At 38.1% G+C, this 12923-nt stretch overlaps 1 protein-coding gene across 2 annotated transcripts; it reads right to left on the bottom strand.

Moving 5' to 3' along the window:
* Window positions 1-4693: 4693 nt before the first annotated feature.
* On the bottom strand, window positions 4694-11915 carry LOC102698332 (ubiquitin-like protein 7). 2 transcript variants are annotated; one of them, XM_006628853.3, is made up of 11 exons: window positions 11868-11915; window positions 11378-11567; window positions 10951-11070; window positions 10447-10529; window positions 9202-9286; window positions 8680-8737; window positions 7718-7851; window positions 7236-7285; window positions 6333-6506; window positions 5462-5590; window positions 4694-5009 (listed from the first exon to the last, which is right to left on the bottom strand). In XM_006628853.3, exons 2-11 carry the CDS (start codon window positions 11565-11567, stop codon window positions 4872-4874), a joined length of 1161 nt encoding a protein of 386 aa, XP_006628916.2. In that variant the 5' UTR covers window positions 11868-11915; the 3' UTR covers window positions 4694-4871. The 2 variants fall into 2 exon arrangements, with proteins under 2 accessions (XP_006628916.2, XP_015198856.1); XM_015343370.2 differs by lacking the exon at window positions 11868-11915 and adding an exon at window positions 11730-11811.
* Window positions 11916-12923: the final 1008 nt, after the last annotated feature.

Genomic DNA, 12923 nt, shown 5'->3' with positions numbered 1-12923 from the left:
TAGTTGCCTCAGGGAGACGTGAGGCAGCTCAACCCTTATATCTGCTATCCACAGCTGCCCGTGACCTCTCCCCTCACTGGATGCTCTCCTCAGGTCTTTCCACTCTGCCTGCAGCCATGGCAACCCAGGAGCTTGCTCGTGCGTCCAGGCAGGGCTGGTCACCTCTAACTGAATGGGTGACATTCAATGAAAACCTGATGCTGTGACTACATAAAGGAGTGCTGGCATTTCTCCGCATATTGAAGAAGCATATATAGTATTGTAAATGTCTGTACTTTTGTTTTGCAAGATGTTTTTTTTTTTAAATTTAGATATACAGAAGTAAAAACAGTGATTACTTGCATTAGTCTGTTTTCTGTGATGTTCTTATTTAATAATAATTAATAATGGCTTACACTTATATAGCGCTTTTCTGGGCACTCCACTCAAAGTGTTTTACAGGTAATGGGGATCCCCTCCACCACCACCAATGTGCAGCATCCACCTATTTAACAGGGGTATCACGTATCATTTTAATGGTTTTCTTTTTAGCATTAGAAATTTCATTTCATGACTCTTTTAAGTGAAAAAAATCTCAGTTGATTTATGGTAATGGACATTTAACCAGAGAGTCAAATGCTTTTTTTTTTTTACAAATGGATTAGTGTTGGTACATGAATATAGAAGTATAATAAAAAAAATAACTATGGTATATTAAATAATGAAATCCCCACTGCTCATTATGGGTACCGAATTAGTGCTGAATGCTTTTAGTGTTATCAAGGTACTTTATTTGGTTAAGCAGAGACAGCTGTCTCTAAAAGACCACAGGGGTGTCAGGTTTGTTGTATATATTCAGATACAGAGAGTCTTCTAAACTTCTTTGTATATGGTCCCTGTTTTACAATGATAAATCATGGCTATATCATGATCAACAGTGGCCTGACTCATATTACCCTTAGGCAGCAAGCACAGAAATACAATCAGTGCTGTCATTGACAGACCACACTGGACATGTTTTCTACCGACAGAAAATCCCACCTCTTCAGATTCTCTCCTACAAGAACAATGCCAGGCATGGGGTATAGTCCCACCCATCAGCTTATTTTGAATTGCATACAGAGTTGATTTGTTTGCTTTTCAAAACAGGAAATGAATATTGAAAAAAAACAATCTCTAAAAGTCCTTTTAAAAAAGTAAAATAAACAAATCTGAGCAGCCGCTTTATCTCACTAATGCTTTTTTTTTCTTGAAACCTGAACTCTTGTTTCCATAGCTACATGTAAGGCTTGTCTCCATAGAAACATTTCAAGTGGTACAATACAGGTTAAAGCTTTAATAGAGGTGTACAGATACAGTTCTCTCAGAGGGCTTTGCTGTGCTGCAGAAATACTGTACAGGCTCCTGTGTTAAACTTGATCTAGGATGAATTTAAGGACTGGAAGGAAGTGATGGCAAAGATGTAGTGAATGGAGTGTCTTACACGATTGTTATATGGAAGTCTTTTCTCTTTTTGAGGTGAATTGTACTGTACAGAATTTTTCTGCATTCTATACCTTTCTTTGCAGTTTCATGGTGAAAGTTAGATTTCAAAATGGCATGTTGATTTTAGTGGTGGGATGCAATGCATAATCAATAAACAGTAAAGGGCAAAGGATGTGTGAACTGAAAGTTTCGTTGACAACACAAGTACAAAACAAACAGTCAATTTAACAATAATTACACGCCCTACAGGAGCCTCAAGTGTGTAAAAACAATTTCTCAGTGCTATCTGAGAGGAAGAAGAGCTAAGCAGTGTGAAGGAATATTTATTTGCAGCTTATTATTTTCTCCACGGACACTGGTTAGAGTTGTTAGCTTAGATGATTAGGCAAAATGCATTCTCCTGTTTTCTCTTTGTTTAGTCTTTGCATTTCCAGGCTCCTAAAATTACACAGCTTGTCCAATGTTCCAAAATAGATTTTCTAAATATTAGGAATTTTAAATTATGCCTTATCTCTTTATGAAGATTTGCATTAGGCCACTGGAGCATGCCTGTTGCTTATCACAATATTCCAGCGAGCTCTGTGTCTCATGATCTTAGGACTCAAGCAAAAAAAAAATGTGTTTCTTAAAAGGAAAGAAAAAACAGACTACCTTGATGAAGATACTATTGAGTGAATTCCATTTATTAAAATAGCATCCACTGGGCACCTGCCAAATAGTGCAGTCCACTAAAGTCACCGTGAGACAACGTGTGACCAAGGACTTATAATTGTAGATAATAGTATTCTTTTACATCCATGTGTCATATTACACTTCACTGTCGTTTGGTATCGTTTGAAAATAAAAAAACCCAAGTGCACCATTATTCACAACACTTTATCCACTATTATAATTAAAAGTCATCTTATCAGATTCATGATTCAAGAAACCTTAAATTTCTTTTAAGAAGTCTTCTCAAACTAAATTTACCTGAAGAGCCAAGGACCCTTTTTGAATTGATGAGATTCATTTATTACCAACACTTGCATTTGGTAGGAAGTACCTTGCTTTTCTTCCAATTCCAAGAATTAACAATATATTACATATAAATATGCCATTTTTACTGTATGTAATTCATTTTTAAAAGGGGTGATTTTTGGAAGCATAGTTGTCAAGTTAATATATTTATATTATTATCTTACACAAAAAAGGGCAATTTCATATTTGGAATGCAAAATATTATGATCTTCTTGACCGGACAAGGCTTGTTTTTCAGACAGTTCATTTCCAGTTATTACTGCTTCAGTTATTTGGCTACAAAGATTCTAGCAATCAGGGCTGCCTTTAGAATATCCTTTGTTTTTTTAATATTTATTTCCTGAATTATATTCATCTCATATACAGTATATAATAGTTTAGGATATGTCTTAACTCATCTTTTAACTGTTGTCCAGGGAAATTACTTTAGTCTTTTCTGTAACTTCACTTTTACGAAGAGTACTCTTTAAATACAGAGGACTCTCCACTTTTAAAAGTAGCTCCAGTTTCCTATTTTAAATGGAGCATCAGGCAACATTCAGAATATTCACATCACAATGTTCATAACATGTTGGAATGGTTTCTGCTCCATCCACCTACTGTATATTAGGGCCATTAGAGACAAACTATTTTCCCACAATCTAAAATATATATCGAAGGTGTTTTGATGATATATGAGAATAGATAATATGCAGTGAAAGGAGTAAATAATAGCTTAATTCAAGTGTCTGCAAAATGAGCACGAATTTATTGTATACAGGTGCATGCAGTGTATTTCAAAAACTGGGCCCCAGCTGTGTTTTAGTATTTTATAGTGAGGATCTGAAATCAAATGATTGAGCTGCGCGGCTTTGATAGACAGCAGTTGCCAAAAATAAAGTACAGTAATTAACTAGAATTGAAGGCTTTTTAAATAGCAGCTGGCAGGGGTCTTTAGGGTTTTTAAATACCTCTGAATCTTGAGAAAATGATGAAAGGACAAGAAACCTGTACAGAAATTGCATCTATTCAGGCAGTTGTATGAAATCCAAATTATTATGTTTGTAAGAAGGATATGCAACTCAACTTTCAATGGTAGCAGAGAGCCTGGTTCAACTAAACTACCAAATCAAACATTACATCATGGATTGTCAGTAAGAAATCAAAAAAAGGTTAGGTAAGTAAATAAAAACAAACACATTTTTAAATGCTGCAGTAAATTAACTCAACAAAATCCTATTTTGTTTGTTCAATGACAGATTGTTATGCCAGACAAGTGATACCTATTCTCATGTTCACATCAAAATAAAATCTGGCTTCAAAGAACTTGTGCATCCTTGCTTGTGACACACACACAAAACGTGAAATCCCTTGCATTAAGTCATAAAAAAATCACTCCTTTTGAATATCTGTTGAGGGTCAGTTTACTCAGTAGGTCCATCTTAAGACTTTTTTTAATCTTTACCAGTTCAGACAGCATTGACAGCCAAAAGAAAAAAAAAATATGATTTGAAAGTCTGAGCAAACAAAACATCTTTCCGCACAAGGTAAAACATGACCTTGAAAAATACATTTTAATAAACCTAGAAGCTTAGCCATCTCCTCGCCTAAAAAAAAAGATGTAGACCATAAAAAAGAGTCTGTATATATTTATTCTTTATTTAAATAAAAACTTCCATTTACCACCAGGGTGTATCATCAGAGTAGGTGTCTAAACTGAAGGAAAGCAAACAAGCAAGACTGACACCTTCATGAAATTTTGCACCCAAGATATTTTCATCTCATTTAAAACTGGACAGTCAGGTGCATTTAATGGAAGTGCTATATATATATTTTACTGTTTCATTAAGCATGTGTCTAATGTGTCTAATCACTAACTGTATATCTGCCTGTTGTTCACTAAGGTATGCATGTGTTATTTGTTAAGGTACTAAACCCTTAAAGCCTTTACTCATAAGACGCAATGTGGTAAACATTGCCCCCAAGTGGGGAATTCTGCTCCTTACTCAATTTCTATTTCATTAAACAGCACTCTACAGAAACAATGATAGATTCACTTTTTATACAATTTGCAACTGTATGGATCTCACTTAATGCTTTAACTATCAGGGTCGAACCATATTTTTGAAAATACTGCGGTTAGGGGGCTTGAAACATTTATATGTTTCTTTATTAAATTCATGCTTTTCTTCAGAGATGGCTGAAAAAGGTAAGCATATAAAACATGGGAAAATTGATCTCATACATCTTTTATTTGTAGCATTAGGGTTTTTTTTTTAAAAAAAAAGCACATGGGAAAAGTCGTATTAAGGGCCTAGAAATTCCTGGGGGTTGGGGAATCAGTGGGTTCAGTTCCATTGCGTCACAAAGTGGTACTGTACAGTCAAATCCTGAATGGGTTCACTTGTAGATCAAGGGGCTCCCCCAGCAAAAATAAGCTCCAAAGCAGCCTGTATATCGCCTCCCGTCGCCTGCAGTGCCCTCAGGATCAGCTCCTCGTCTTGGATCCCCATGTCCCGTAGCTGCTGTAGCTGAGACTGCCATTGGCTCTGTGAAGATAAGCCACAATCTAACACTGCTGAAGGGAAAGGAAAAAAATGCATCCCATTCTTTTTAGTAGGTAAGCTAGTTACTGGCAAAACTCCTTACTGATACATTAAATAATAATAATAATGAATAATGGTTTCCATTGAAAGCACTGCTCCTTTCCAATGCTAAGCACTATACTGTAGTATCACACAGAGAAAGATTTTTAATACATTTTTTGGTTTGAGAGGATAATTTTGCCTTTCATACATCAGATCACAACACAAACACAGCACATGTCAATGATGGGGCAAGAAAAGAAAAAGACTGAACAGCACCCTCCCTGTCACTGTCAAAGACCATCTATGAAAAGAAGGGTTATAATCGCGTTCACACTGTGCTCGTGTGGTAACCAGGGTCTGTGGTTTGTTGTTCTCTTCCATTAAAACTGAGTCGCTCAGCTTGTGCAGCTCACCTGCAAGGTTGAGAGACTGGACACCTGCAGTGCCTGCTGCAGTGCCTGGGTGAAAATATCATTGGTGATGGGCGTTCCTGCAGGCATTCCTGAAGAACCCATGACAGGTGAGGCCCCAGATGAGGCTCCCTGAAAAAATAAGCACGCATACATTAAAAAGTAAAGCAAACAGTATGAGTGCCCATGTCTAATCTATCTGTTTGGTGATCTAGGTTTCTATCAAACATACTGTCGATATTAAAACCAGTTTATGAAGGCTAGTTAGCAGCACACAGTTTTGATCAGGAAGTTGAAAGGGGTTGGGGGTGAGTCAAAATGTTTTAGAGAAGGTTTAAAGAATGTTAGTAGAAAGCATCCTTACTTTTGGTATCATGGTATGTATAGCCTATGAACAGTAAGTATTATATTGCAGATCAAAGGAAAGCTCAGCTTTTCATTGAAGACCACTCCCACCCTCTTCATTCCCAATTTCAGCTGGGACCTTCAGCGAGGCCGTTTAGAATGCCTTTGGCCAAGAAAAATGTCTACATTAAATCTTTTTTTCCCTCCCAAACAATCAGTATATAAACACAGCTAAGTGACCATTTCCTGTGTGAAGCTATCAGATTAATGCAATGATAGTGTAACATGGGCAGAGCAAGATGTGTGTGCGTATGTATTGTTGCATGGCTAGGACTATTGTTTCTTTTTAACGTGTATTTATGTTCAGTCTTGATTTTTTATGGAGATGTCAATGATAAATTTCCACTCCCTTGGATGGACAATTAATTTTTTTCTGATCTTTTTTTAGATCCTTTTCTAATTATTTACATATTTAATTTGTTTTTACTTTGATTTTTACATGGCTTATGCAAGGAACTGGAGGAAGCACCTGGTTGCCAGTGGTAGGAGTGACTGCACTGCTTTCCGGTGTACTGGCAAGGGCAAGGGCGGTAGCTAGTTCACTCTGAGTGATGGGCCGAGGGCCAACAGCACCACTGTAGCCGAGCGTGGCTGGCCGTGTGCCAGGGGTCCCTGTGCTGGTGGAAGGGGTGGCCCGGCTGCCCTGTGGGAGAAACGCAGCAGACTACAACATCAAAAGGAGAACAGCCATAGACTTCTGACAAAATACCATCAGCATGTGCAGATTTTCTTGGGCCAGTGATGCAATGCAATTTCTTAACAACACTACTGTAGAGTAGCACTATGTAGATTTACATTCAATTTAAGAAAAGGAGAAACCTTTACACAATATTTTAAAATAATAAATTTGTCTATTCCTCAGTTGCTTGGAGGACCAGGTGGTCTTCCATCTGGTCATTTCCTTCATAATTCTGGGCGGTAATTCATTAATGAGTGCTGCAGTGGCTCTGTGGCTAAGGATCTGTGCCTGTGGCTGGAAGGTTGCTGGTTCAAATCCTGCAGCTGGCAGAGGAATCCTACTCCGTTGGGCCCCTTAGCAAGGCCCTTAACCCCAACTGCTCGAGGGGCACCGTATAAATGGCTGACCCTGTGCTCTGACCCCAGGCTTCTCTCCCTGTCTGTATGTTTCATGGAGAGCAAGTTGGGGTATGCAAAAAGACAAATTCCTAATACAAGAAATTGTATATGGCCAATAAAGTGATCTTAATTGCTTCAACAAACTGCATAGTTTTGAGAATTGTGTAATACCCATCAACAGGCCAGAACTAAATGTTTGTTTCTGCAGTGGAGTCTGTGATATAGCTGCAATACTGAATTCCCAGGTCTTTTTGAGATAGTGTTGACTTTTAAATTAAACTGGATTTTATCTTACCGATTGGAAATCCTCTTCATCATCAGACAGGCCCTCAAAAAGAAATCCTCCTGCAGTGCAGATAAAAAAGTGCATGTATTGTATTAATCCTCTGGTGAAAGCTAGTAGATTAAGTATCAAGAGTTTGGGAAAGGTCTTCGCTTATCTACCCGACAGATTACCAGATTGTTAGTAGCACAACACAACCAATGGAGAAGAAAAAGCTGTCATTATAAGTGCAAATGCTCTTCGAAGCTTCCCATTTTCTATTGAAATGATAGTTTTGTCCTAATCCCAATAATATCATTGGTAATATTCACCACTGTATAAGACAGATCTGCAGTTTCACTAAAAATGTGTTGAAACAGAAACTAAAAAGAAATTCAAAACATCTGCATTGACTTAAAATAACCCTCCTTCTTCGGTGTTACCTCTACTGGATATAGATGTCAAGACCTCTTAGGACTCCCTGAAACATCTAGGACACAACAGTCTATAGTCACCTGGCATGTCGCTGTAGGAGCTTGCCGAGACATTGCGAGATGTGCTTGCACTCTGTGGTGAAGGGACACTTCCAGCCACTGAATGTAGGACCAGAATGATAGCATTGACTAGGGCTGGGTGCGAAGTGATCAGCCTAGGAAAGGACAAGCAGGAGTCTTAGAAATTCTGAGTTAAACACCTCTGGGTTCTACAGGTAATGGGAATATGTACAGTTATGTACGTTACTGTAATATGTATATTATATTTGCAGGTTTCTGGAAGAATGACTTTAATAACTAATTTGAAGGTAGTACTCAAAAAGAAAAGGTGCTGTAACAAATCAAACCTCACTGATTGATGTAATCCAAGACATAACACAATCCTGGGAATATGGCTGCACAGATTGAACAGCAACAACTGATAAATTAAAAAATAAGATGTCAGAGGTAATGAAGTAATGAAGTAGGAGGGCATGTGATCTTAAAATTGTATGAAAGGGGAACCATTGATGCACTGTGCTTTAAATGAAAGGGTTTAAAGGCTATGTGGGCATATACTAAGGATGAGAATACAGTGGAAGCTTTGTCAGAGGACTATCATTTAGTAGTTGGAATACAAACTATTTTCCTATGACTGAAGTTTGAGACAGAAGACAGTTTAGAATTGTGGGTCTTTGAGACAACATGGCTGAGTGTTCAGGGCTCTAGAATTGAGAGTTCGGCATCATGATCTACTGCTTGCATTGAGAGAACTGAAAGACAGTAGAGCTGTTAGGGTTAATGAATTAGGAAGTAGTGTAAAGCTACTTGAATTGTGTAGGTAAGAGGGTTACAGCTCAGAATTAAAATGGTATGTGAGCTACCGATTAAAGAGACACTGATAGCTTTTCCTAGTGTTTTAAGATGAACCTATGGTTTTAATAAACTGGGTGTTTTTTCGTTGCAGAAAATAGGTACAGAATATTCTGGAAGATGTTACTTACGTATCCAACATGTTAGGGTCAGTAAACAACACAAACAGATCTTTGTCTTGCAGCACACCTAGAAAAGCAGAATAAGAATACATTTTCACACTTCTGAAGTTCCAGGGTATGTCACAAAGCATCATCTCTAAGACAATACTGCAAATCTATACCCGTAATTTAATACTACTTTTATTGATATTGAATATCGAATATTGAAAGGTGAAAGGGTGTGCATACATTCCTCTGAATAATTCAGTATTGATGCTTCTGGTGATGTTTATCCAAAGGATATATAAATATAAATAGAGGTTTTCTTTATACATTGGGTTCAACTCTGCATATTGACATTTTCTGAAATACTTAAAAAGTAGTGAATAATTTAAAAATGATGAAGATGAGGACAGAATAAATATAAAATGCTCTAGAAGGGCCAATAGTCAATTACCCAGCACAGACCATTAGTAGTCAACCTTTAAAACTAACAACTCCAAGCAAGCACGTATACAAAGACATGGATACTCAAAGGATGTTTCTACTTGCCCAGTGCCACCGGATCACTGCTCAGGCCTGGCGTGGCTACAATGATCTGGTCCAAGGACTCCCTGTTGTTTAACATCTTAAACACCTGCATAAGGGGAAAAACAATCAGCTTCCAAAAGGATGACACAATGGGCATATGTTTACATAGCTATTTGTGAGGCAGTGCATCAAGTCCATAGATGATCAAAAGAATGATTGGTAGTAATCATTAACATAAGGTAAACTAATTCTGTTAAAATATTAAGAAAGCCATTTTAGAACATCAATATCCAACACTGAGCAGATAGTTATTGGTGAAATCGTTAAGCCAGCCTTCACAGACCAGTCTTAAGACAAACTAAGCCTCAAGGATAAATATGACATAAAATAAACAGGGAGGAGACACATCCCAGAAGAGAGGGGAAGGAAGACTAGAAGTGATTAGGCCATTAGAACATTTGTCCTCCTTAAAACAGATTACGAAACTAGAATCTTCACAGTGCTGATCTCAGCACTTGAAGGGTACTATACTCTTAAATAATAATACTGAAAATATTGATATCCTTCATTGTGAATCCACAGCCTAAAGCACATCCCTCATTTGTTAGTGATGTGTTATTCTGAACAAGGAAATAAGATTCCCATTTCCTTAGCTTCCAATCTAAACAAAATGAGTCCTTCCAGAATCCTTATTTATTAGAATACAGGTTCTCTCTCTGCCCATTTTAAAGTGTTTTGACCTCATGTAGAAAACTGTCTATAGAAGGCAGAACTTGGATGACACACAGTAGTGAACATACCTGTATATAGCCAAAAAATGTATATTATATATTTGTTTAACTATCTTTATAAATATTTGTGTTGCCAAACTATGCCTGAGCAGCCAAAATCACACATTCTATGTACCACTGGTATTCCCTGGCTATAAGGAGTGTAAGTATGGTCATTGCGAAATACTTCGGAGTTATCTGAGGGACTTTGTGCTTTGCTTCAACACCTGAGAGAAACTTAAGGAAATATTATTTGTTGCCCCCTCTGAATCTGTTACTTCTGTTCAGAATCAAACAGAAGTGACAGATATAAAAGTCACTGAGCAGAACATCATTTCACAATGCAAGTAATGCAATGCTGGGGGGCTGTTTTCACTTTTCGTAAGTAAAGCATCTTTTGTCTTCCAAACACAACACCTCCTTTTTAAACTATGAAACATTTTGCTTGTTTGTTGAAACTTCTAGTATGAGGCAAAGTTTCTCAGTGCAGTCTCACCGAGTCTCTATAAGCAGTACTGGTATGTAGAGCTGCCTGAAGCACACGGAACTCCCTGGCAGCAGCTGTTCTGTCCACAGGCTCTGAAAAGGAATTGTACAGCACAATGGAAAACTCTGTGATGTCACAATATAAAGCCAGCCGTGAGACGGTTCGTAAATTCCATAGCCATTCATTTCTGAATTTTAAAAAAAGAAGGCTTCAGTTCAAAGAAGTCATTTAATTTCTGCTTGTAATTTTGTCATAAACTTCAGTGCCCTCTAAACTGGCTTAATTTATTTTGTTCCCCAGCAGGACTTCAATATTGTATTAGCATGAACATAAATCAAGATTTGATACTTTTTTCAAAAGACAGAACAGTGATTAAAAAGCCAAACAATGCTGTGCATAAGCAATTTCAAAGAAAGTACAGCAATTTCGCTCCACACTAAATTACTGAAACAGACACCACGTACTTAGCACTAAATGGTTCTGTGTAGAGAGAGTGGACTGGCTCATACACACCTGGCTTGACTTCTGGTTCTGGCCACGATTTCTTTAAAATGTGGACAGTTGATCCTGGCTGAATCCCATAAAATTCCAATGTCTGCTCATCTTTCAACTTTCTGCCACAAAATACCAGTTCTGAAATATAAACGCATACGTTTGAATTGGAGAGACAATCCTGTGTTCTAGCTGATTTCCAAACGTTGCACCAACACGCTGTAAAAATAATGTACTTTATAATCCCCTGCCTCTTGATTGATAGAAGGTTATATCAAAAAGTGTGCAACGTCAACTTGGGCTACCAGAATCCAGCGGGTTTTCTATGACTATATATCATCAATAGCTGATGGCTTTTGAAAAATGTTATCCCGCCCCCACCAAACGGAGTTATGTACCACTGAATTAATGTGAAAGGAACATCTCTTGAAAGCCAGTTTTTACTGACCTATAAACTCCGGATCAGGTACTAAATCTGGCAAATGGGCTGCTACCAGCTGCTTCAGTGTGGCGATACGATATCCTCCCGGTGCCACATCTCCCGGTTCCGTTTCGGGAAACTGCAGAACCGACTTGGGGACCGAGGGCTGGTCCATCAGTTTCAGTGAAATGCGCCACTCTGGAACTGCCATAGTCATCTGAAGGAGGCAAAAATATAAACAGCATACATTGAGTAGAGTAATAAAGAAAAATTATGCATATTACATGTTTTAAACTCAACTGGATCAGATTTATCGATTAATAACACTGGTTGTTTTTAACATTCGAGATTACGACTGAACATAAAAAGACTATTATACCGTATCTGACTATGTAACTAGCTATGACTTAAAAACTGAATTTCATGAATTCAGAAAAGTTTTTTTTAAAATAGAAGTATAATGTTAAATGAACACATAATTAAAAAATAACAAAAAAAGAGAAAGAGCGATGTTTACACTTATGCTCTGTCACCTGGAAACGGAAAAAGTTCTCGATGATTTCTGGGATTTGTAGTTTTTTCCCTCTGCACACGCCACTCTGTTATTTATAGAATTAAGAGGAAAAACTCTGCTGCTAATAGAGGTGCTAGTGATTTTGACTGAACAGTGCCTTCGACTTCACATTTTGATCAAATGTAAGCATATGGATCAAAAGAACTCCACTTGCATCCAAACAAAAACGGTATTAAAAACGCTAAATGTTTTACCAATTTCTACCATAAATTTATAACGTCTTCCTGAAAGACTGGTTAGACTTTATTCAATATATAATATTAATAACGTAGTGATACAATATTCGATATACTACATAGTTTGTCATTTTAAATGTCTGCTAGGTAATGTTTTTGAAATAAAAACCACATACCAAAACTGCGGAATTCCTTTAACTTAATTTTTACCAATACACCGCTCAGACCTGACTAAGAAATTGATAAATTAACGTAAAATGTCCGAATTCATTAGTTCGTATTCTAGTGTAATTTTTGGGGGAACTCCATTACCCAGAGACCTTTGCTGTCTCTTGGGCGGAGAAAAGGAGAAATGGCTCTGTATAGAAGAGGAGGTGGAAGGTGTTGCGCTGTGTCAGGGTGCACTAATAACCAGAGGAAACTCAGCATCTGGCGGCGGGACATTTGTGAGCTCCATTCCCCTTTGCAACACAATGCGTGCTCGTGTCTTGAGCCTTTCTCTTTTTATTATTTCCCCCGTGATAAGGAGAAGCAGCAGGCATGGTTGGGAGCAATCGGCAGAAAAGACTTTCTGCCAGGCAAGGGGACAGTCGTTTGCTCGATGCACTTTGTAAAGGGCTCGCCAACCGCCGAGCATCCAGTGCCAGTGCTAAACATGGGGTCCTCCGAAAACGAAGACCTGACGGAAAGCAAGAGTGGTGGGGATGAGAGACCGGCTAGGAAAAGAGTTTACAAGGCACTGCTGGAGGACACGGGCGGCGGCCCCCCCACGGGGTCTGCAAAGAAACTTGAAATAGACGGGCGATACCCCCAAGGCTCCTGG

Source organism: Lepisosteus oculatus, chromosome 5, assembly GCF_040954835.1.
Source record: "Lepisosteus oculatus isolate fLepOcu1 chromosome 5, fLepOcu1.hap2, whole genome shotgun sequence".
Classification (NCBI taxonomy): domain Eukaryota; kingdom Metazoa; phylum Chordata; class Actinopteri; order Semionotiformes; family Lepisosteidae; genus Lepisosteus; species Lepisosteus oculatus.
The sequence above is the reverse complement of the archived record's forward strand: the minus strand, read 5'-3'. Positions and strand labels throughout refer to the sequence as shown.

Coding starts and splice junctions, on each gene's coding strand:
- LOC102698332 (XM_006628853.3), bottom strand. CDS start 11,567: ATGACTATGGCAGTTCCAGAGTGGCGCATTTCACTGAAACTGATGGAC. Junction 6,507..7,235: donor ATGAAGAGGATTTCCAATCG/GTAAGATAAAAT, acceptor TTTCTCCCACAG/GGCAGCCGGGCCACCCCTTC. Junction 5,591..6,332: donor CTCCTACCACTGGCAACCAG/GTGCTTCCTCCA, acceptor TTATTTTTTCAG/GGAGCCTCATCTGGGGCCTC.